This window comes from Neoarius graeffei, chromosome 13 (assembly GCF_027579695.1).
Source record: "Neoarius graeffei isolate fNeoGra1 chromosome 13, fNeoGra1.pri, whole genome shotgun sequence".
NCBI lineage: Eukaryota > Metazoa > Chordata > Actinopteri > Siluriformes > Ariidae > Neoarius > Neoarius graeffei.
This window is the reverse complement of record NC_083581.1, coordinates 49,254,924-49,280,222: the sequence shown is the minus strand read 5'-3', so window position 1 is coordinate 49,280,222 and position 25,299 is coordinate 49,254,924. Positions and strand designations below refer to the sequence as shown.

At 41.6% G+C, this 25,299-nt stretch overlaps 1 protein-coding gene across 1 annotated transcript in view; it reads left to right on the top strand.

The window, feature by feature from the left end:
• Nucleotides 1–25,299, top strand: part of plxnb1a (plexin b1a) — a 99,876-nt gene that overhangs the window by 39,728 nt on the left and 34,849 nt on the right. Inside the window, exons 4-19 of the mRNA XM_060937946.1 lie at nucleotides 914–1,096; nucleotides 5,190–5,318; nucleotides 5,423–5,523; nucleotides 5,614–5,746; nucleotides 5,891–6,047; nucleotides 11,601–11,709; nucleotides 17,287–17,395; nucleotides 17,637–18,251; nucleotides 18,659–18,793; nucleotides 18,884–19,012; nucleotides 19,131–19,224; nucleotides 19,369–19,535; nucleotides 21,216–21,367; nucleotides 22,318–22,423; nucleotides 23,698–23,840; nucleotides 24,062–24,238. Coding sequence (XP_060793929.1) covers nucleotides 914–1,096; nucleotides 5,190–5,318; nucleotides 5,423–5,523; nucleotides 5,614–5,746; nucleotides 5,891–6,047; nucleotides 11,601–11,709; nucleotides 17,287–17,395; nucleotides 17,637–18,251; nucleotides 18,659–18,793; nucleotides 18,884–19,012; nucleotides 19,131–19,224; nucleotides 19,369–19,535; nucleotides 21,216–21,367; nucleotides 22,318–22,423; nucleotides 23,698–23,840; nucleotides 24,062–24,238 — 2,639 coding nt within the window. The remainder of the gene's footprint in view (nucleotides 1–913; nucleotides 1,097–5,189; nucleotides 5,319–5,422; nucleotides 5,524–5,613; nucleotides 5,747–5,890; nucleotides 6,048–11,600; nucleotides 11,710–17,286; nucleotides 17,396–17,636; nucleotides 18,252–18,658; nucleotides 18,794–18,883; nucleotides 19,013–19,130; nucleotides 19,225–19,368; nucleotides 19,536–21,215; nucleotides 21,368–22,317; nucleotides 22,424–23,697; nucleotides 23,841–24,061; nucleotides 24,239–25,299) is intronic.

Here is a 25,299-nt window from a genome sequence, read left to right as displayed (position 1 = left end):
AACCACGTGGCAGGACAGATGACATTACAGGAATATTAAGGAAAATAGCTTAGATACAGTACCAGTCAAAAGTTTGGACACACCTACTTATTCATAGGTTTTTCTGTATTTTGACTATTTTCTACATTGTAGAACAATACTGGGGGCGGCACGGTGGTGTAGTGGTTAGCACCATCATCTCACAGCAAGAAGGTTCTGGGTTCGAGCCTAGTGGCCAACGGGGGCCTTTCTGTGTGGAGTTTGCATGTTCTCCATATGTCAAGAACCGCTCAGCTAAGTAAAGAGAAATGACATTCATCATTACTTTTAAGACATGGCACGGTGGTGTAGTGGTTAGCACTGTCGTCTCACAGCAAGAAGGTCCTGGGTTTGAGCCCAGCGGCCGACGAGGGCCTTTCTGTGTGGAGTTGGCATGCTGTTCCTGTGTCTGCGTGGGTTTCCACCGGGTGCTCCAGTTTCCCCCACAGTCCAAAGACATGCAGGTTAGGCTAATTGGTGGCTCTAAATTGACTGTGAGTGTGAATGGTTGTTTGTGTCTATGTGTCAGCCCTGCGATGACCTGGTAATTTGTCCAGGTCAGGGTGTACCCCGCCTCTCGCCCATAGTCAGCTGGGATAGGCTCCAGCTTCCCTGTAGAACAGGATAGGCAGCTACAGATAATGGATGGATGGATGGATGGATGGATGGGCATTACTTTAAGACATTAAGTGTATTTTAATTAATAGAAATAAAGAAAAACCATTGAATTGGAAGGTGTGTCCAAACTTTCAACTGGTGTTGTATATAACCTAAAACGGGAGCGTGAAGATGAAACAATCCAGCATTAGATACTGCATGCTGGTGGCTTATGTGTAAGAGGGCTATAAAATGAACTACCATTGAACAGAAAGTTTGACTGTATTACTCCCTCCAGGACACCATCACTACCTATCCTTGCGGCTCAGACCACACCCCGAGTCCAATGGCCAGCCAGGAGCCAGTGGTAGCTGAAGCAGTTTTGGAGAGTCCTTCTGCTCGTCTCACTGCTGTGGCTGTCAGTGTGAAAGAGAGACACTCCATAGCTTTTCTGGGAGATTCCAAAGGAAATTTACACAAGGTAACTAATAGGGAGTCAGCATAAAGTTACACACCAGCAACATTTTGGCCAGCTGATTATAGTAATCTAATATACCATGCACTGAGAGGCTCCACTTGAAATTATGGATTCTCTGAGGTGACTGGCACAGTACTATTTTCTGAGAGCCGCAGCCCCGAAGAAAATAGTACTAGGCACCAGTAGTCCATAACTACTGGTGCCTCTCAGTGCATGGTATATTTGATTTATGTTCATCATCAGAAAATTCCAAACTGAAAGTGTTAACTTTAAACTTTCGTCTGTGAGATTGAATCTCAGCATAAACTCACTGGAGGCAGCCATGTTTGTTGTTTACGTTGGAGCAACAACGTTTGCCTGCGTATGTGCAATGTCCCATGCTATCGCTTTTTTTTACCTTTTATTCATATCTATCTATCTATCTATCTATCTATCTATCTATCTATCTATCTATCTATCTATCTATCTATCTATCTGTCACCATGCTATTGCCTACCTTGCTAGGCATGATCATGATACATAGATCTACACACACACACACGCTCGCAGAGCCACAGCTGTGACTCGAGTCAGTCATATAGCTTGAAATTGTGACGTCAGTTACCAGGTATATTCAGGATATACCATGACTGACTCACACCGTATCCAATTTTTTAATCCCCCGCTGGCCAAAAGGCCCGAAGGGGGATTATGTCGTGGCGATGTCCGTCCGTCCTGGGAAGGGTGCTCACTTTCTGAAATTAACTCTTCTCACAATTTTTGGAGGAATTTCATGAAACTTGGCAAAAGGCTTTGTTATATGTCGGTAGTATGCATATTGTTATTTTGTTCAATTCGCTTGCATTTTAACAGAGTTGTGGCCCTTGATTAACACCTTTGTACTTTCACAATTTTATGAAGGTGTGCTTGCCTTCTGACATCAACTCCTCTCACAATTTTTGGACGAATTTCTCGAAGCTTGGCAAAAGGCCTTGTTATATGACAGTAATACGCATGTTGCAATTTAATTTCATTTGTGAAAATTTTACCAGAGTTTTGACCCTTGATTAAATCACTTGTACTCTGACAATTTCATGAGGGTGTACGTTCTTCTGAAATCAACTCGTCTCACAATTTATTTAACTCTCAGAGTTATGCCCTTGATTATTAACAAATTTGTATTTTGGCAATTTCATCAAGGTGTGCTTGCTTTCTGAAATCAACTTCCCTCATAATTTTTATCCCCCGCTAACCGAGAGGCCCGAAGGGGGATTATGTCGTGGCGATGTCTGTCCGTTCATCCCGGGAAGGGTACTCACCTTCTGAAATCAACTCCTCTCACAATTTTTGGATGAATTTCACGAAACTTGACAGGAGTCTTTGTTATATATGTTGCTAATGCACATATTGCAATTTCATTCAATTCAATTACATTTTACCAGAGTTATGGCATAGTTGCCAGCCGGGGAAATTGTGCTCTCAGAGCACTCTTGTTAATATTTGATGTCACAAGATACATTGCTTAATCAATGGTGGAACTATTTTATGTCACGTGAGCTATCCTTAGCCAATCCCTGCATGGGAATTTTTTGATGCTGGATATAAGATGTTATAGACACTAGATAGGTATTGCTCCCTGTTTCAACAGGTTGCATTTGCAGGGCTTGAACATTGCCCTCGGCTATTGTGAGGTGTTTGGTGCCACAGGTCTACAGTTTGATGTTTTCAAGTTTTTTCAAGGTTGTACAGACTTAATAAATTTAAACCTTAATATAATCAGACAGGATTAAGTGTTCATAATACAGGTCAGTTTGTTTTTTTTTCCAGTAAGTCCTGCTTGGTCTTAGATTAATGGACTGTGTGCAGTTTAACAGAAGCTCTGTTATTATAGCTGGCTTTAAAGAAGATTCCATTCAGAAAAACATGTTAATATTCAAATATTTATGATGTGCTTAATGATTCTGGTGCTAATTTTTTGATTGATGCTGTATTTTTGTTATTTATATGAGATCTCAAATATAAGGGATAACTATCAGGTTTTGGTGGCACGGTGGTGTAGTGGTTAGCGCTGTCGCCTCACAGCAAGAAGGTCCTGGGTTCAAGCCCAGCAGCCGACGGGGGCCTTTCTGTGTGGAGTTTGCGTGTTCTCCCCGTGTCCGCGTGGGTTTCCCCCACAGTCCAAAGACATACGGTTAGGTTAACTGGCTACTCTAAATTGTCCATAGGTGTGAATGATTGAGGGGAGAAAACCTCTATAATAATCCAGTAGAAGACAACGGGAAACCACTACTGTAATTCTTCCCTAGAGACTTTGATGGCTGAAGCCGTCAGAGCGGCCACGTCACTGTAGTGATACGCCAGATAGAGAGAGATCAGGCTTTAGCTACTAAAACCAGAAGAGCATGAGTTTCTTTTCTCACTCATGATTTTCCAGCAATTGCCAACGTCATATTAATGAAGACTCCAATATGGAACAGTGGAGCAAAAATTGGACTCAAAGTTCCTGCAACTCTAAGACACTGTTGAGCTGAGTTACAGCAGACACTTTGACTCTCTAGGGTTCTGCAAGATGAGAAGCATGATAATGTGGTTGAGCAGAGTGTGCAGATGAGGTGATGTGAGAGCTGGACAAACTAAATCACTAAAGTGCTGCTGCATCACTCTTTTTAGGTAGAGATGAAGCCAGAATTCCCACTTTCAGTAGGGCTGCTGTTCAGTCAGTTGAATAGCACTGTATGTGATGTAGGAAACTTTGCCAGAGTAAAAATAGATCATGTTGCTGAAAGTAGTTTAAAACTTAAAAAGTCTCCCATGATTCTATGACAAGACAAATATTGGACATTACTGAAGATCACATGTTGATTATAGAGATTGTGTAAGTCATTTAAGTTGGTGTTTCCCTTTTAACTGTGAGCTCCGATAATGCAGCCGGCAAAGACATCACTGCACACCTCGGAAAGGCACAATGTGCTTTTGCTGCACTTCGTTCCATCTGGAAGTATAAACAGTACAGTCTGTGCACAAAGATCCGAATATATAACAGCAATGTCAAGTCAATTTTGTTATAGGGCTCAGAGTGGCATGAGGAAGCTGGACGTTTTTCATAATAGATGTTTGAGAAGGATTTGTGGTATCTTCTGGCCAGCAGTAATATCTAACCAGGAGCTATACAAAAAGACCAGAAGCCGCAGCGTGGTTGATTAAATCAAACACCAATGCATGAGATGGCTCGGGTATGTCTTACATATGGACCAACAGCGGATCCCCAAAGTTGCCCTAATGTGGACACCCGCTGGAAGGCAGAAGCCTGGAAGACCTAAGACCACTTGGAGAAGAACCATCACCCCTGAGCTATCCGAGTTAAATCTATCATGGGGCGAGGCACAACATCTTGCTAAAGACCGTCAAAAGTGGAGGCGCTCGTTATTGGCCTTATGCCCCACACGGGGCGAAGAGGATTAAGTTAAGTAAGTAAGTTCCCTTTAACTCCAGTAGGTACACAGGTATACGCTGATGAGACACATACACACTTATATATGCTTCATGCAAGATGTTTCAAATCCCACACAAACACACCCATAATCTTAGTCAATCTTACATAGCTCTGTACCGTAAATCTGAATGATTTTTCCTGCAGCCTACCATAACTGGCAGTTAGTCGATGCTAATCCAGTTAAAGTTGCCTAACCTGAGTATGCAAGCGCTGGTGCAGCTCTTTAGAATGAGGTGTCTGACACTCTTAGCAATGTCACCTGCTTTGCTGATAGGATTCTCAGGCCTGTAATCTGATTTCCTGAAACCCACTCCACTCTTGATATGATTCAAGAGGCATTAAGAACCTTTCACGGATGTATTCTGTTGCTGTTCTTCTTCCAGTTTCTCTGAACTTCTTGGCAGAGGATAATGCTCGGAAGCCCAAAAGACACTTTGTGTAGTTATATAAGATTTTAAATGTAACATTTAAAGTGTGTGTTGTTTAGCAGTGAGGATATTTTGCTATGGGTTTGACCACATATTAATAGCTGGTTAGCTGCTTCAGGAAGTGCTCCTGCATGCTGTTAGAGTTTATGCGCTACTCCTTTTGGTGGATGACTTAGATGTGATGTGTCATCGCTAGGTTTTCCTGGGGAGCTCCGGAGAAGTGAAGAACTACTCCAGTCTTCCCATCCAGCCAGGTTCAGCTATTAACAGAGACCTGCAACTTGATTCTTCCCAAAGACACCTTTACATTATGACCAGCAATAGTGTGAGTCTTTTAGCCCAACGAGCACACCAGAAAAGATATGAATAGTAAAATAAATTTTTGTGCTAGTTCAAATCTGTGTCTTCGGTCTGTATTAATGTGTGCAGATAGAGAAAAGGCCTGTGGCAGAGTGTGAGAAACACATAAATTGCCAGTCCTGTCTTGCAGCTCAAGATCCTTATTGTGGCTGGTGTGTCCTGGAGGGCAAGTGAGTATCAAACCATTCTGCACAATGAAATTTACTTGTGATATGCGCTAATTTCAAGAAAGTGGAGTTTTTTGCTTTGTTTTCTCATAGGTGTGGCATGCGTTCTGACTGTAGTCGTGGCTCGAGGGAAGGCCATTGGCTTTGGAGTTTTGATGTTAGGCAGAAGTGTTTGAAGGTGGAGTCAATGACCCATTCCAACATCAGCCTTGGAGAACAGAAAAATGTACGCATTTGTGCAAATGAGACATCATTTCTCTTATTAACTCAGAGTCAAACATTAAGATTCGGGATTTTATCATATTAATAAAATGGCAAAGACAATAATAATATGAAAGCACTAATTATAGCACTCATTCTGTCTCTGTAGGTGGTACTTGATATACCAGGCTTGCCCAGTGTCTCTGAGGGCGAGTTATACTCATGTTTCTTTGATGACATACAAAGTGCTGTGAGTGTTCAGGAAACTACAGTCACTTGCTTCACTCCTCCAGCCCACATGGTGCCTTCTGTACCTCATGGACAGGGTAAGATACTCAATTAGCATAGTTCTGGTTCGCTACATTCAGCAGTAGCAGTGAGGTCAGATGTAGTAGGATTCATGCAATGGAGCCATAGATCATATTTACACTGCCTGGCCAAAAAGAGACACTGTTTGGGTTTAAATAAGCAAATACTTAAAAGTCTCTGATAATTACTGTTGTATGTTTCAGCTAGCAACAATTCTTTTAACCCTAACTTGATGCAGTGAGTAGCTTCTCATTTCTTTAACAACCATGTCAGAAGACGTATCCCGTGATCGTGGAAAAGATGTTAATGTGTTTCAGAAGGGTCAAACTATTGGCCTGCATCAAGCAAAGATATCAACTGAGGAGATTGCTGAAATTCCTGGAATTGGGATAAGAACTATCCAACACATTATTAAAACCTGGGAGGATAGTAGTGAACCGTCAACTTCATGGAATAAATGTCGGGAAAAAAATTCTTGACTGACCGTGATCGGAGATCACTTAAATGCTTGAAGTTGAATCATTAAAAAAACAATAGTAGAACTATGTTTAATAGTGAAATTAAGAGTGTTTCCACACACACAATGTGACGAGAACTCAAGGGATTGCGACTAAACAGCTGTGTGGTCATAAGAAAACCGCTTGTTTGTGAGGTTAATCAGAAGAAAGAGCTTCAGTTTGCTAGGAAGCATAAAGACTGGACTCTGAAGCAATGGAAAAAGGTCAAGTGACCAGATAAGTCCAAATTTACCCTATTCCAGATGTAGGTATCATGCCGCCATCTTGTGTCAGAACTACAATTCCCAGGCAACTTCCGTGTGACCTACGTCATGCGTGGGCGGGATCATCTACGTCAGTCTGCCATGCACGCATAAATCCAAGCGGAAGCTCCACCATCCTTGTCTCTCACGTCTGGCTTCCGATGAATCTGGACGTATAAAGAGGCGCTCTCCACCCAAAAAGACGTCTTCTTTCTTGCAAGATCCATCACTCAGCGCGATTTTCTTTCTTACCCTTGGCAAAGGTAAACTCTAGAGTCGCGCGATCTGTAAACTCAACCTGAGTTACAACCGGTTTACTTGCATTAGAAGTGACGTCACGACTGCAGCCCAGGCAGTCAAAAGTTAAGAAGCGATTGAATCCTTTTTAACTCAAAAGCGCTGTGCATCTTATTCTGATCAGAGACTTTCCCTCACGAACGCTGAGTTTCGGACCAAGAATCCTCTGCTTTCCACGGGAACCACCCAAGTGCTCCGCTGGACCCGAAAGTTTTCTATGCCTCCATCACGAGCGGCTCACGTGCTCCCACGGCGAGGCCCGAGACTACACCGGCGAATAGTTCTTCATATCTTGCTAAAGGCAGGATTAAGTAAGATTTTGGCATTTGGGCATAATTAGGATAGTCTTAGGAATTTGCTTTTATTTGAAATGGTGTGAATTTAAACCCAGGTTTATTCATTACACTATTAGACACGCAGCGTGTTGATTTATTTTGGTTCTATGTTCTCTAAATTGTAATAGATAGGCTGCGCATGCTTCTCTCTCTCTTATTCTGACTAACACTAATTTCTTTATCATACATTTTGACCTTATCAAGGTTTCAGTGAGTTTGGTAATGTTATGAGTGTGGAATCTTTTTGTTACTGAGAAAACACGTGCTCAACAGGCCTGACCAGGCCTGATACACTTTAGATAGCTTCCCTTTGTCTTTAGCAACACGTGCTCAGTAGGCCTCACCAGGCCTAACAAACACACTTTAGCTAGGCCATAGGGCCTTTAGCAAACTCACACTAGCAACACAAGGCTAAACACAGAGCTAATCCTTTGTTCTGTTTAGATAACATTCTTTTGTTTAGCTACCAACAAGCTAGGCCTCCACCACGTGTAGTTAGCTACACGAGGCTAAACACATGGTCAAGTCCTACACACACACACACACCTCACTGCTTGTATATATTGATTTATTATTTTATCTTTGTATAATAAATTCATTTATTAAACAAACTGTGTTTATTTGTGTGAACAACAATATCTGAAGTCCCCAATCTTCTCAAAGAATTCAAAAAGGGTGCATATAAAAGTTATGTAATGTGGTAAGTGATTGTAATAATTTGGAAATATACCATAATTTAGCTGTTTGGTAATTTATTATTAAGCACCAGAATTAATGGTATGATTCACTAAATGATTCATTGAACGATTCACTGAACGATTCACTGTGATTCACTGAATGAGACTGATTCTATGGTATGATTCAATTCAAACGAGTCAAATTAAACGATTCAATGGGATTGATTCATTTTTAATTATTAACCTTCAAAATTTAATGAGACTGATTTAACGAGATTGATCACTTAATTTCAATAATTAACTGATTGCGCCCACACAGAGCAATGGGAGCATCAGGGTAAAAAAGGAAAAGCATGAAGCGTTGTACCCATCATGCATAGTGGCATGATACAAGCTAGAGGTCTGCGCGGGACAGAATTTTCAGTCCCGCTCCCGCATTGTGCAGTCCCGCTCCCGCAAAGAATTATGATTTTCAGTCCCGCCCGCGCCTGCCATATTTTGTCCCGCTCCCACCCGCAAATCCCTCATGATGCAGACGTTCGCGTTATTTCTCACGAAAGTTCTTGTCATTGGCTTGGGGAATTAAACATGCTGAGCTCTCCACTGACCGATCCTTCACCTAGCGCACGTAGTGAGGCGGCATGCGCAGCTGAGGCTTTACAGAGATACCCAACACACCTACCAAAATCTACAGTGGATATTAAGAATATTGTACATTGCACATAGCTTAAGCCTCGGTCACAACCGGCCGTACGTGCCCCTACGTCCGGTCTACGTGCAAAAAACGCAAGAAACGCACGGAGGGCGCGCGTGTGATGTGCTGATTTTCGAGCCGTAGACTGGCCGCAGACCGGCCGCAGAGGTTCTTTGTCATGTCAAACAAACTCTACGGGCGCTTACGTTTTTTTCAGGTTGCAAGACAAACTTACGGCCAACACGCGTCTTTCTCCATGAACAAAAAAAAAAGCAGCGATTTGGGAAATGCCAAAAATCGCACGGCCAAAAAATTGTACGTCCGGTTGTGACCTAGGCTTTATATGTCACTCCTCACATTTACATTCTAGGAAATACAAGTAGGCCTATAAGAAATTAATATAATTTAAAGACACAGCATGATGGTGCCCCGCCCCCTACTTTGAGTGGATTTGAGCATAAATATCTACAGCTCACGTTCAGGGGTACGTTTCCCAAACAAATGTTTCCCAAATGTCTGATTTCAGGACTCTTGACTTTTTAACGGTAAATATACCTCTTTTTAAAGCAGCACTTACTTCTGAAGCACTGTGAGCTTCACTAGAGGAGCTCTGCTCTTCTGCCATGATCGGAGATCTCAAACACGGAAGAGCGGAAAGGAATCGGAAACGTACGCGAGATTAGACCACATCCGCAAATTTAGGCATCTTAAAATGTTTTTATTAATGCCAAATAAAATATCCAGCACAAATTATATATGATAGACATAAATTAATAATTTATAAATTTTATTTTAAACACGTTTTTAGTTAGCGGGACTGCAGCTTATCACCTCTCCCGCCCCCTCCCGCATTGTGCACTCCCCCTCCCGCCCGCGCCCGCAATGAGCTTTCAAAATTTGTCCCGTGCCGCACTGCTTTGCGTCGGGTCCCATGGGACTCCCGCGGGAGTGCAGGGCTCTAATACAAGCCTCTGGAGGCAATGTTATTATCTGGGGTTGCTTCAGTTGGTCAGGTCGAGACTCAGCAACATTATGGGGCAATAAAATGAAGTCAGCTGACGACCTGAATGTACCGAATGATCATGTTTTCCCATGAATGGATTTTTTCTTCCCTGATGGCACGGGCATATTCCAGGACGAGAACGCCAGGATTCATGGGGCTCAAATTGTGAAACAGTGGTTCAGGAAGCATGAGGAATCATTTTCACACATGAATTGACCACTACAGAGTCCTGACCTTAACCCCATTGAAAGTCTTTGGGATGTGCTGGAGAAGACTTTACTGAGTGGTTCGACTCTCCCGTCATCAATACAAGATCTCGGTGAAAAATTAATGCAATTGTGGATGGAAGGTAAATGTGATGATGCATAAGGTTGTCGAAACAATGCCATGGCAAATACACACTATAATCAAAGCCAAAGGTAGTCCAATGAAATATTAGAGTGCGCGACTTTTTTTGGCCAGGCAATGTAGATCAACAGTCCTGTTTCGAGTCACTACTTCATGTTCAAATTATTTTTGTCCATTAAAAAATTAATGTAGAAATTATAGTTATATTCCTTCTTGGTAATTCCCATGTAGTTAATTTGATCCAAGATACATTATATGGCCAAAGGTTTGTGGACATGTGACTATAGCACTCATATATGCTTTTTGAACATCCCATTCTTGATTTAGTTCTCCTTTTCTGCTGTAATAACCTTCACTCTTCTGGGAAGGCTTTCCACTAGATTTTGGAGTGTAGCTGTGGGGGTTTGCTCATTCAGCCCCAAAAGCATTAGGGAGGTCAGGCACTGATGTCAGGCAAGGAGGCCTGGGGAGCAGTCGACGTTCAATGGGGTTGAGTGTCAAGGCTCTGTGCAGACCACTTGAGTTCTTCCACTCTAGTCTTGGCAAACCATGTCTTAATGGACTATATTTTGTGCACAGGGGCATTGTCATGCTGGAACATAGTTTCAGTGAAGGGAACTTGTCATGCTACAGCATTCAAAGACCTCCTATTCGATTGCGTGCTTCCAGCTTTGTGGCACCAGTTTGGGGAAGAACCTACATATGGCTGTGATGGTCAAGTGCCCACAATCTTTTGGCCATATAGTATATGTGGTTGAACAGTCATGCCAAGTGCTTTTTATTTCTTTTTTCTTCATGTTTGGTCTTTTGCCATTTCCCACCCACAAGCTAGTTCTCCCCTGTCACACCAACTGGGGAGGGCAAAAGCGAGGATAGATGTCAATACATGTTCGATACACATGAAGCTCAGCCACTACATCTTTTCAAACTGTTGCTCATGCTACATCACAGGGAGATGAGCACATTCTGAGGAAATTGCTAACTGCCGTGATTGTCTAGTGTCACTCTGGTTCAGAAAGTAACGCCATCATTCCTACCCAATTTAGCTTTCTTGAATTCCTGGCCACAGATTGCAAAATATTTTCTGTTGTATCACTCAGAGACCAGTTTCCCATTTCTAATTTAATGGGAAGTGATAGCAGTCAATTTTTCATACAAATTGATCATAAAAATGTCCAACTAAAGCATGACTGACCTGTTCAAGGGATAAAATCTTAAAAGACTTAGATTAATTGTCTTCAGGCAGTCCCTCGGTTATTTTTTCCAAAGACATATTGCACTAAGATTTGATTTCGGTAACATAATTGGAAAATAATAGTAAGACCTTCCAGCCACAAGAAAGCTTTATTTGTCTTTATCTGTAACGAGGACTATAGATTGATGCAGTGCAGGTTGTATGGATTGATGCCGTGTTTCTCGGTAGGAGGATTTACTAGTTACTTGTCTCTCCTGACAGATTCAGTGTCAGTCACTCTGTCTCTGCGCTTCTTGAATGTGACTGTGGCAGTTCAGGAGTTCATATTCTATGACTGTTCTCTTGTGCAGCAGCTGTCAGCCACCATGCCGTAAGTTCCTCAATCCTTGTGTTATTACAAATAAAACATCATTATTAGGTTTTGTGCATCATTTTCATGGTAACACCAACTTAAGGCCCGCTCCCACAAAACTGATAACTATAGCTACAACGATAACTATAAACAAATCGGTCCCCTGCAGTTTATGTGGTTGGTGCTCACACCAGACCGATAACGATGCCTGTAGCCCAGGCCTGGGTTTATCCGTATCACTGAGATTGCTTCTGAAGCGATTTTTCCAGGCCTGAACCTGATCCGATAAAACATCTGACCAATCAGATAATTGTTTACATGCGATGTTGTCTGAGCACATCCTATTTTCCATGGGCATTTTTGTACATCCTTGTTGCATCATGAAGTCACGGAATACGGATTCACGGATATGTGATTTTCCAGGAAATATCAATAATAAATTAATCTCATCTCATTATCTCTAGCTGCTTTATCCTGTTCTACAAGGTCGCAGACAAGCTGGAGCCTATCCCAGCTGACTACGGGCGAAAGGCGGGGTACACCCTGGACAAGTCGCCAGGTCATCACAGGGCTGACACATAGACACAGACAACCATTCACACTCACATTCACACCTACGGTCAATTTAGAGTCACCAGTTAACCTAACCTGCATGTCTTTGGACTGTGGGGGAAACCGGAGCACCCGGAGGAAACCCACGCGGACATGGGGAGAACATGCAAACTCCGCACAGAAAGGCCCTCGCCGGCCACGGGGCTCGAACCCGGACCTTCTTCTTGTGAGGCGACAGCGCTAACCACTACACCATGCCGCCTCAATAATAAATTAATAAACATATAAATGCAGGTAAGATATTTTAATTATGAACTTCGGCAGTCCAAACATTTAATTGTTTTAGACTTCTTAATTTTTTTATCCGTGATGCATCATCCGTATGAAATCCATGACCAATCTGTAAATTATTAGCATCCATGTTGCATCTGTATTAAAATCCGTAACCACTCCGTATTTTGTATCCTTTTTTCATTATTATATTTTCATAATCCGTGACCTATCCGTATTTTGTCAACCACCGGAGTATGTACATGGGTTGTTTTGAAGTCCAAGCTGTACAGTATGACCCGGAATAATGTCCTACTACATGGAAAAAACTTCCATGACTATTCCCAAGTTGCATGCATTTATTTACCCGAGTGACAGGACCAACCGATAGTATAGTTGGGATTATACACTACCGTTCAAAAGTTTGGGGTCACCCAGACAATTTTGTGTTTTCCATGAAAAGTCACACTTTTATTTGCCACCATAAGTTGTAAAATGAATAGAAAATATAGTCAAGACATTTTTCTGGCCATTTTGAGCATTTAATCGACCCCACAAATGTGATGCTCCAGAAACTCAATCTGCTCAAAGGAAGGTCAGTTTTATAGCTTCTCTAAAGAGCTAAACTGTTTTCAGCTGTGCTAACATGATTGTACAAGGGTTTTCTAATCATCCATTAGCCTTCTGAGGCAATGAGCAAACACATTGTACCATTAGAACACTGGAGTGATAGTTGCTGGAAATGGGCCTCTATACACCTATGGAGATATTGCACCAAAAACCAGACATTTGCAGCTAGAATAGTCATTTACCACATTAGCAATGTATAGAGTGTATTTCTGATTAGTTTAAAGTGATCTTCATTGAAAAGAACAGTGCTTTTCTTTCAAAAATAAGGACATTTCAAAGTGACCCCAAACTTTTGAACGGTAGTGTAGTTATGGTGTGTCTGCTCCAGACTGGAACTAAATTCAGGGATATGTTTAGTCATAGTTGTAGTTATAGGTATAGTTATAGTTATCTGTATTGTGGGACCGGGCCCTTAGTCTGACAAAATTTGTAGTGATTTAAAAGGATTTTATATGATGGCTTCAAGAAAAGCTAAATATGCTAAGTCTGCTCCTCCAGCTAGTCTTAGGTGGGGTTTACATTAGACCGTATCAGCAGATCATCAGATTAACGTTTTTAAAATGATTAGTGTGCACACAGCAACGCCAATACACGATTCGCGTGCACACAGCAATGCCAATACACGGATACGCTCGGCTCCGCAGGCATCCTGCGCTCCAAATCACTCCGCCCTGAACAGCGAGTGCCCTCTGGAGGGTGCGCACTCCGGCCCTGCGCAGCTCACAGAGCGCGCGAGTGGAGCGCACGAGCTGTGATTCGGGACTGAGCCGCTGCGTGTGTGATCTCAGTGCATGTCGGGCATGCGCGTCACTTACCACTTGCAAGTGGAAGGATGGCAAGCCTAAAGACAATCATAACTACACAATGGGCAGTATTTGCATCAGTATTTGCAGTATTTTCATACTTTTATACTCTTTAATGAAAGGTGATACAAGGCGGAAGTCCGCGCCATTTTTCAGCAGTCGCGTCACATGACCAACGCCAGCGAATCAGGAAGGTGGATGTCACAGTGACGTTGTCCAATGATGACGCCAGCTAGAGCTCAGCACAGCGTATCCGCGTATTCTCAATGTTTACACAGCACCGGACCAGACACGATTTGGATTGAATACGTGGACCCTGGCGAATTCCCGTTTCCCGGCGTTTCCAGGCGTTTTAATGTAAACGGACAGTGCATCCGCGAAGAAAACGAGACAGATACAGTCTAATGTAAACTTGGCCTTAGAAAGGTTTGAATATGCTACTGTAAGGTGATGCTCAAGGGCTGAAACAATTGATTAACACAAGTGTTCGATATCTGTAGTTCTGTCCTCTGTTTTGACCTAAGTTAAGTAGCAAGACCTTATGTTTTCAGTAAATAATACAGTAAAACCTTCATACCAGGAAGCCATACTTCTTCTGAGTCAGTTAATAGTTTCCTCTTGCCATCCATATCTCTCTCATCTCTTAACTCCAAACTCAATTCTCTAACTCCAAATCTCATTCCATGTTGAATTAAGATTGTGGTCAGCAAATCTCTACTGTTATCTAACTTCCTGGATTTGTGATTATGCCCTTAGAGTGCGTTTTGCCTGACCCTTATACTTGCATCAAATTGCCTATCAAATTTAATAAGCATCTTTTAACAAACGTTATGGCTTCATGTGATTTAATTTAGCAAGCAGCCTCAGTGTTGATACGTTCATGTGGCTATGCAAAGCAGGATAGCTAGCGGAGTCTATCAGAATGCTTTGAAAGTACATGTGTAATTATAATTACACATCAGTATGTGATCATAAATATCTAGGAGTTGTCTATTAATGTGATTTATTACACTGAATCATTAAATGGGTCTCACAAAGGTTGGAAAGGAGTTAGATTTTTATTCAATTATAGCATCAGAGCTCAGCTCACAAATAACAAGGGTGCTCTGATCCTGCATGCTCCAGCCTAATTTAACCTATTGTGATATTATTTATGACCAGTGTTGCCATAGTTACTTTGAAACAGTAATCTGACTACTGACTACTGACTACTTCTTTAAAAAGAAACTTAGTTAAGTTACTGACTACTTGCTTTCAAAAGTAACTAAGTTAGATTACAAGTTACTTTATTAGTTACTTTTAGCAGCGAATGATCCCCCATTCCCATAACATAAAAATGACTAACAGTTTTGCCAATACTGACTTTACTGACATTCATTTTAACCGGAACATCAAAAATTACACTGATATTTGAAAACTATTTCCTGAAAGAAATAGGCCTACATGTTTTTATAAAAAAATAAAGACAGTCTTTCTTGACTTTACTTAAAATAAAAACTTCTTATAAAAATAAAAGTCTTTCTTGACTTCATTTAACATAAATACTTCTTCTTGTGGGTGGCACGGTGGTGTAGTGGTTAGCGCTGTCGCCTCACAGCAAGAAGGTCCGGGTTCGAGCCCCGTGGCCGGCGAGGGCCTTTCTGTGTGGAGTTTGCATGTTCTCCCCGTGTCCGCGTGGGTTTCCTCCGGGTGCTCCGGTTTCCCCCACAGTCCAAAGACATGCAGGTTAGGTTAACTGGTGACTCTAAATTGACCGTAGGTGTGAATGGTTGTCTGTGTCTATGTGTCAGCCCTGTGATGACCTGGCGACTTGTCCAGGGTGTACCCCGCCTTTCGCCCGTAGTCAGCTGGGATAGGCTCCAGCTTGCCTGCGACCCTGTAGAACAGGATAAAGCGGCTACAGATAATGAGATGAGATGAGACTTCTTCTTGTAAAAATAAAATAAAATAGTCTTCAACCACATACTGCCCAACCAATCTACTTAACTCTGCCCCACTTACTGGTTTTGAACCGAAGTCCAACTTTCTTTGTTTGCAGGGTGTGGGACCTCCTTCATTTGTTTTCTTCGCACCGGGCGGGACCTGCTCTGTTAACGTGGTTGTGCCATGCTGTGTCTCTAGATGTTTCTTTAGGTTTGATGTTGTATTCTTGAAGGCAGACAAGACTTTGTCGCCAGCACAGAGTGTACAACGAACCTTTATGTTGCCATCCTTAGCTGAAATAAAATTAAAATAATGTCTGTATTTCCAGGTGCAAAAGGTGTACCTCTCTCCCTCCATTGTTTACACCTGTCTCGTGTGCGGAGAGGAGATGACGTAACCTCATAGGAGACGTGTCACATAACCCAGGTCGCCAATAAATAAATAAATAAATAAATAACCTGCGTCGCCCCAAAACGCAAAAATAGTAACACACAGTGTATTAGATAAGTAACTTAAATCTGACTACTGGTTTGGAAATAGCACTGCGTTAGACTACTTGTTACTGAAAAAGAGTAGTCCAACTACAGTAACGCGTTACTAAGTAGCGCGTTAGTGGCATCACTGTTTATGACTGAGTTACAGTGGCTCAGGAATGTTTATGGTTCTCCTCCCATAGATGTTACAAAGAGTATTGCTGGTGCTATGGGTAGCTTTCGGCAAGCTGGAAAATAAAAATGACTATTCGAAAAGCAATAGTAAAGTAATCGTTACAATAAAGTAATCGTTGAATTACTCAAAAAAAATTAATAGTTATAGTACAACATACAGATTAGGCGTTTTCCAATTGTAGAGCTTTAAAACACCCGAGATAAAAAAAAAGAGCTAGACTGCTTGAAAGACATTGTGGATCAGAGAGCATTTGTCTAGGGTTAGGAATTTACTCTCAACATATATCTGTTGACATTTTCTACTGTCATAGAAGATATCACTTTCTGATTACTTTGAGCGTATATTAGTAGACTATCAGGGATTTGAGAATGTCAGGGCAGTGAGAGTAACCCAGACTCTGACCCGGTGTCATCTCAGTGACAGATGTCTCTCTGGCGATGTAGCAGCTGCCTTGGACATTCCTCCTCGAGGCAAGGCACCATATTTCTTTCCTGTTTTCTCATCCTCAAATGTAGTTCCCAGCAAACATGCACTGATTCTTCAGATCCCACTCAGGCTGCCTTGATTAAAGTGTTGAGGTCCGGGAAATAATAGGCTTGAATTTCTATAATTTAATGGTTGCCAAGTAGGGCCTCTGTGGGTTTTATGAAAATGGGCTGGCTTCCTACTTGGAGTATCGGATATCATTTTGACCCTCCCTTAACAGTTAATTTCCTCTTTTTTCTTTATCCGTGTTTCCACTATGCAGATGTATAGGGTGTGTGACTAGCCGCTGGGGATGTAACTGGTGTGTTCACCAGCACATTTGCTCTCACAAGGCCACGTGTGACCAAGGAGTGATCATATATAATCAGTATGTAAGTTACCGACTGAAATACAGTAGTTCTGGTTAGTCCCAATATAGTGCTCTGAAATTCTACTAATTTGGTTTGACTTACTTGTAAACTTTTGTAAACATTTGCTTTTTGTTTACATTATTGTCAGTATTACGGCAGTATTTGCAGGTTCGTCTGTTCACAAATGTTTACCTGTCTTTGCTTACTTCTCATTAATCGCTCATCTCCGTATTGTGTTCTTTCCTCCTCGTTTTACGACAAGTTCAAACTACCAACCTCTGTTCCCTCAACAACAAAAGACTTTGATAAATTTACTCCAGAGTCAACCAAAGCATCTGCTCCAACCAAAGTTCTAGCCATGCAATTGGTGATACCTTCCACCATTCCAGAGCCAACTGCAATAACTAGAACAGCTGCGAAAACCCTCACCAACCTGCCAAGCAATTTCCAGCCTACCATGCCTTCTTCAACCCAACAGGCAATAACTACCATTGCAGAAGCCCAGGTTCTAGATAAAGACAACATATTAGGTGGAGAGAAGGTAAATGTGTCAGTACTGACTCCTGGTGGCAACGGTGAAGACACAGGTGAGCTGTCCCATCAAGGATCAGCTGCAGATTTAGTCACAGTTCCCACCCTAATGGTGAATCCCACGGATGCAGGACTGTCCAGTAAAGCAGTTCCTACCTCTCCTACTGCTGGGGTGAACCTTTGGTTTGGGGAGGCTGATGATGGAAAAGCATCGCCTGAGATTGGATCATCAGTGTCTTTGGCTTCTCCTCTATCTGGGGATGGAAAGACGGCACATGTGTCACCCAGTTTTCTTTTCTCTTCAGAAGTGGACTATCAGTCTGATCCAGCTGACTTCCCCCCCCTGGTGAGTCAGTGTCCTCTAGCTGGTTCAAATAGCATGACCCAAGACCAAACAGGCTAGAGCAAATCCAAAATTAGCCACGATTCTGAAATCAGTCCATGTTTGCTCATGCTATTGAACAGCAATTGATATCATTTGACATATAAACACATTTAAAGCATACAAGGTTCTTTCTTTGTATCATTTAAAATAGAGTTAGTGAATAACTTGTAGTAAACAGCTTTTTCCTCTTTTTCCATTGCAACCCGATAAAAATAGCTTTTCAGGAGACTGTTATTTTCAGGGACTGGGTTTTTTTTTTTACATTTTAGCAAAACAAAGGCTGTTACTGGTGTCACTGTAAGATGCAGCTCCATGTAAACCCCGTTTTTACCGTTATTCTGTGATGCATTGTGCTTGTGTTTGCACAGGATAATGAGGGCTCACTGGTAAGTGAAGCTTCCTATTCCTGTCCATGTGTGGAGAGGGTTCAAGGTTCTCCTCTCCTACCTGTAAACATTGCGAGGCAGATTACACTGATAGGACGCAACCTGCACCTCTACCAGGTAATACGAGATACAAATCTCGAACATTGTTTTGAGATTCACAGTAACGTGAAACTTTCCTTGTGTGTGTGTGTGCTTATATGCTCTCAGGATGAGGATCTCAGGATGAATTATGAGTGTGTGTTAACCATAGAGGACAGGTCTGTAATAGTGGCTGCATTTGTCGAAAGGGACAAATCACAGCCCTTCCTGTTCTACATCACGTGTCAGCTCAACCAGGTCTTTTGTACAGTTCTCACCAATACACTCAGCTCGTTATATTGATATTTAGCATTTACAGATTAAACATTGCATCACAGTCTGAAAGTGTGTGCATTTGTGTGTGTATGCATTTCAGTACTCCTATTCAGATGCTGTGGAAGAATATAATGCAGTGATAACCGTGAGGAGACGAGGCTCTTTTCAGATGGACAGTCCTCAGGGCTTGCATGGTAAGAGCTATGTTAACAGCATCTCAAGAAGATATTACTCAGTGTGCTACACGTAGCCATAATGCAGTGACTAACTAAGATGAGTGCCCATGAGTTTAATATGTGGTGTGTGGATATGTACTAAGGATGATGTTTGGTTCTCAGTGAGGCTGTATAACTGCTCGGTGGGTCGTTCAGACTGCAGCCGCTGTCGCACGGCAGAGCCACGTTATGGATGCGTGTGGTGTGAAGGAACCCAATCCAGCTGCGTCTTCCACAACTCCTGCAGAGATCACATCCAGCACACCTGCCCTGCACCCCATATACACTGGGTGTGCATGTGGTTTATAGAAGATTAATAATCATAGCTTTTTGCATTGTCTTACATCAAGTGTTAAGATTCATAATTTTTCTTGACGTATACAACAATTTAACCCCTTCAACGCCCTTGGACGAGTCACGTACGTCATGAAATCATTTACCGCTGTGCCTTATGACGGAAGAATATTTTAGGCATTGACTGTAATTCATATGTGCCATGCACTGTAAAAAAAGAATAGTCGAGAATACTTGAAATTTCAAGGCAACAGTCTGCATTAAGAATTTTATGTTTTGCCAACGATGTATGCCCATGATAATCCAAACTATGATAACACTGTTATCTTTATTAAGAATTCTTAATTAAGTCAATTTTCAATTCCTCATTCTGCCAACATAGATTTCTCTTTTTGCTGAACAGTGGCATTCACAGTAGTACAAAAAGGCAATTGAGGTTCTCACAATTTTTGGGGGGGCTTTTTTTACCTTTATTTGGATAGGACAGCATAGAGACAGGAAATGAGTGGGAGAGAGAGACAGGGAGGGATCGGGAAATGACCTCAGGTCAGAATCGAACCCGGGTCCCTGGATTTATGGTATGGCGCCTTATCCACCTGAGCCACGACAACATAATCGTCAACCAGAGAGAGAACCACATTGCCCAGCCCTTGCATTTGGGAGAGGAAACCCCGTGTCTTGGTCATTAAGAGCATGCGCTGAATAAACACCTGTGGCAATTATGTATTTTCAATTCAGATTATTCACTATTGCATATTTACACATCATTGAGGTGCACCCTATCAGTTTGATGTGGATTTTTCTGTTCGTTAATAATTATTCATATTTTCTTGTCCATTCAATTGTGAATATGGAATTACTTGAACAAAGCGTAATTCTATTTTTTAGAATTATCCACATCAAGAAAAATCCACATCAAACTGATAGGGTGCACCTCAATGATGTGTAAATATACAATAGTGAATAATCTGAATTGAAAATACATAATTGTCACAGGTGTTTATTCAGCGCATGCTCTGAATGACCAAGACACGTGGTTTCCTCTCCCAAATGCAAGGTCTGGGCAATGTGGTTCTCTCTCCGGTTGAAGTTCATGTTGTCGTGGCTCAGGTGGATAAGGCACCATACCATAAATCCAGGGGCCTGGGTTTGATTCTGACCTGAGGTCATTTCCTGATCTCTCTCTCCTGCTCATTTCCTGTCTCTACACTGTCCTATCCAAGTAAAGGTGAAAAAAGCCCCCCCAAAAAATTGTGATAACCTCAATTGCCTTTTTGTACTACTGTGAATGCCACTGTTCAGCAAAAAGAGAAATCTATGTTGGCAGAATGAGGAATTGAAAATTGACTTAATTAAGAATTCTTAATAAAGATAACAGTGTTATCATAGTTTGGATTATCATGGGCACATCGTTGGCAAAACATAAAATTATTAATGTAGACTGTTGCCTTGAAATTTCAAGTATTCTCAACTATTCTTTTTTACAGTGTGTAAGGTACATAAAAGGAGGTGTTTATGACGAGTAGTGTACGTCATAAGGCACAGCGGTAAAAGATTTCATGATGTACATGACTCGTCCAAGGGCATTGAAGGGGTTAAAGCTTTTTTATCCATTTTCATCCAGCATTTTCAGTATTCCCACAGTCCCTCACATAGTATTGTGCTTTCTGTGATAGATAGAGCCTCGGACTGGTCCAATAGAGGGTGGTACTGTGATCACTATCTCGGGATCAAACCTGGGCCAGAAAGCAGAGGACATTCAGCACTCTGTTTATGTAGCTGGAGTGCCCTGCGTTGTTATTCCCACAAGATATGAGATCTCCTCCAGGTAAACTATAGTCCAATCCTATTTTATCTTATTTTAGATAAGGCACAAAGTCAGTGCTTAAAACCTTTTAACATTCCTTAAGTATTTGGGTTAATTCAAGATTTGCAAAGAACAAAAGAAAAATTTGTATTAAACGAGACCCCTTTTGAACAAGTTGACACAGTTCCCTGAGGTCTTAATAAAATGTCTGTGACGTGCTTTGGTCAAAATACCACAAGGATAAAACACCACAGCTCCCTTCTCACCCTGTCTAAACAGCCCTGTTCAAAAGGGCTGGTTTGAGTGCCTGTTCCTTTAAATGATAATGAGCCACTGCTCACCCCAACCCTCTCTTCCATAAGCCAATCAGAGGTAGTACTTTCCTCATGAATATTCATTCGCAAAGGCAGTTCTCAAGCCATGAATGGAGATACTCCAGATGAAGAGGCTGCATACTTCTAATAAGCTTCTGACATGGAAAGAGGAGCCAGATCTGAGCGGCTTGCTGAAGCACATGTTTTCTGAAATAGGCAGCCCAAAAGAAACTAACTGGGTGTCTTATTTCAGAGTTTGTGAAATGGTAGGCACTCTATATAACGAAATGGGCGGCACGGTGGTGTAATGGTTAGCACTGTCGCCTCACAGCAAGAAGGTTCCGGGTTTGAACCTAACGGCCAACAGGGGCCTTTCTGTGTGGAGTTTGCATGTTCTCCCCGTGTCCGCGTGGGTTTCCTCCGGGTGCTCCGGTTTCCCCCACAGTTTAAAGACATGCAAATTTGGTACAATGGGGCCACTGTAATTGGCGCAAGCTGTTGTGGTTTCCCATGCCATGATGTATGTACATATATAGATCTTCCTATGGCAAAAGCTAAATAAATAAATAAAATGTATATGCAGAAGCAATGGAAAAGTGAGTTTTTCATAATATGTCACCTTTAAATAAAAACAAGTGAATAATGTGTGTGTGTCAGCATCGTGTGTAAGACCACAGCGAGTGGAAGTAAGAGAAAAGGACATGTTTCTGTGGAGGTTAAAGGAGGGGGAATTGGAAAATCTATCCAGGACTTCAAATACCAGGTAAATTTCACTCCACAGATCTTTTAGTCTACAATTTTCCTTCACATGTTTATCACAAGCCCTGTGATGACCTGGCGACTTGTCCAGGGTGTACTCCGCCTTTCGCCCGTAGTCAGCTGGGATAGGCTCCAGCTTGCCTGCGATCCTGTAGAACAGGTTAAAGCGGCTAGAGATAATGAGATGAGATGAATATCGATGAGTTATAACAGATTAACAAACTCATCTAGTTTTAATGACCTTTGTTATGCTTGTCCCAATTATTACATAATCACCTAATCACAGTTCTTTCATTTGATCTCAGTTATTTGCATTGATTGATTGATTATTTATTAGTTTCCACAAGTCTAAGTATCCATGTAGGGCGATATATACAATCAGAACACATTGGCACCTTCATTTTTTTTTAGTTTCTTGATATAAATCTCCATCATAGTTCGGTAATTTTGTCAGCTTTTATGAATTAAGTATTTGTAACTATTTTGTGCATACAGTACATTGCTTATTGTTCAGTAACCTTTGTCTATATTTCAGTGAAATGCTACATATATATGTGTGTGTGTATATATAAATTGTCTGCGTCTGCCTTGTCGAGCTTTTATATATATATATATATATATATATATATGTTATTTGTGGGCGGCACGGTGGTGTAGTGGTTAGCGCTGTCGCCTCACAGCAAGAAGGTCCAGGTTCGAGCCCCGTGGCCGGCGAGGGCCTTTCTGTGCGGAGTTTGCATGTTCTCCCTGTGTCCGCGTGGGTTTCCTCCGGGTGCTCCGGTTTCCCCCACAGTCCAAAGACATGCAGGTTAGGTTAACTGGTGACTCTAAATTGACCGTAGGTGTGAGTGTGAATGGTTGTCTGTGTCTATGTGTCAGCCCTGTGATGACCTGGCGACTTGTCCAGGGTGTACCCCGCCTTTCGCCCGTAGTCAGCTGGGATAGGCTCCAGCTTGCCTGCGACCCTGTAGAACAGGATAAAGCGGCTAGAGATAATGAGATGAATGAGATGTTATTTGTTTCATGTTTTCCTTTTTTAAGATCTAAAAGGCAGACACTTTTCATTTATTTCCATTTCATTGCAGATGTGTGTACATACTGTATGTGCATTATTCCATTAGAGTTATGAGAGGTGTAAAGTCAACAGAAGAGTCAATTAAATAATTAAATCTCATTGAATTTGATGACGGTTAACCCTCAGCCAGAATATGCCCACGGTCATGATAGTGATCTCAGCATTTAGGCCTGTTGTTTCTCATCTGTATGTTTGAATTTCAGGACCCAGTGTTACTGGGAATATTCCCACTGAAAGGTCCAGTGTCAGGAGGCTCTTTAGTCACCATTGTGGGGCGGGATCTGCGAACAGCCCAGCCTAATAAAATCAGAATCCTGATTGGTGGAGTGCCCTGTACCTTAACAAGGTATAAACTCTTTCAAACGGTTTGCTCAAGCTAACTATATGCAGACAAAAATGAAGGATAAACAATTCAACTTTCTTGTTTGATTAATCACTTTTAAACTTGACTTTGTAGCATTTTATAACCCTTCCAACAATGGTTCAGTTTGCTTTAACACAGTTGTGTAATATATAACCATATACACTAGTGTTGATAATGGTGTTAATCAAATACTGAATTCACAGCTCTCCAGAACTGGATGACGAGCAAATTGCATGTGTGACCAGTGGCAATAACAGAACAGGAAATCATGCAGTGTCTGTGTGGTTTGGTAGAGCAGAGCGCCATCTACAGGACATTTTCTATCACTATACTCCAGACCCAAACATCACCAGTGCTGCTCCCTCTAAAAGCTTCCTCAGGTATATTAATGCTCCAAGGTTTCTGAGAAACCAATTTATAAGAAAGTACACCAAACTGATCAAAAAGGGAGATGGATTTTTTTTTAATAAAATTTGATTTTAGTAATATAAGCAGAATACAATCAGATGTCAGAATAGGCTCACATTCATACATCGTTCAGTATTTTATTACTTCCATGCATCAAAGGATTTATGGCAATCTGGATGCAACAGGCAATTCACAGTCCGTTAGTTACTTATTCCTTACTGTTTCTAGGCCCCCAGAAGTAATCACACAAGAAGCAGGGATGTAGTCCTGGCTTATATGGGTATATATATTTATGGTTTATTAAATGGACTCCAAACCAAAGTCAGTAAAAGACAACAAAAACTAAACAGGTTTCTCATTCTCAAATTCTTCACACATTCACCTCTGTAGCCGAAAGTCTCCCTGTCAACACACAACAGGATTTAAAGTTGAGCTCCAACCCAAATTCCAAAAAAGTTGGGACGCTGTGTAAAACATAAATAAAAACAGAATGTGGTGATTTGAAAATCATGGTAACCCTACATTTAATTGAAAATAGTACAAATACAACATATCAAATGTTGAAACCAAGAAATCTTCTTGTTCTTTGAAAAATATATGCTCATTTAAAAAATTATTGCCAGCAAAACATTTTTAAAAAGTTGGGACAAGAGCAACAAAAGACTGGAAAAATTGTGTAATGCTAAAAAAAAACCTAATTAGATGAATTGGCAACAGGTCAGCAACATGACTGGGTGTAAAAAGAGCATCCCAGAGAGGCAGAGTCTCTCAGAAGTAAAGATGGGGAGGGCTTCACTGCTCTGTGAAAGACTGCGTGGGCAAACAGTGCAACAAATTAAGAATAACGTTCCTCAATGTAAAATTGCAAAGAATTTGAGGATCACATCATCTATGGTACATAATATCATTCAAAGATTCAGAGAATCTGGAGAAATCTCTGTATGCAAGAGACAAGGCTGAAAACTGACATTGGATGGCTGTGATCTTCAGGCCCTCAGGCGTCACTGCATTAAAAGCAGACACGTGTCTGTAG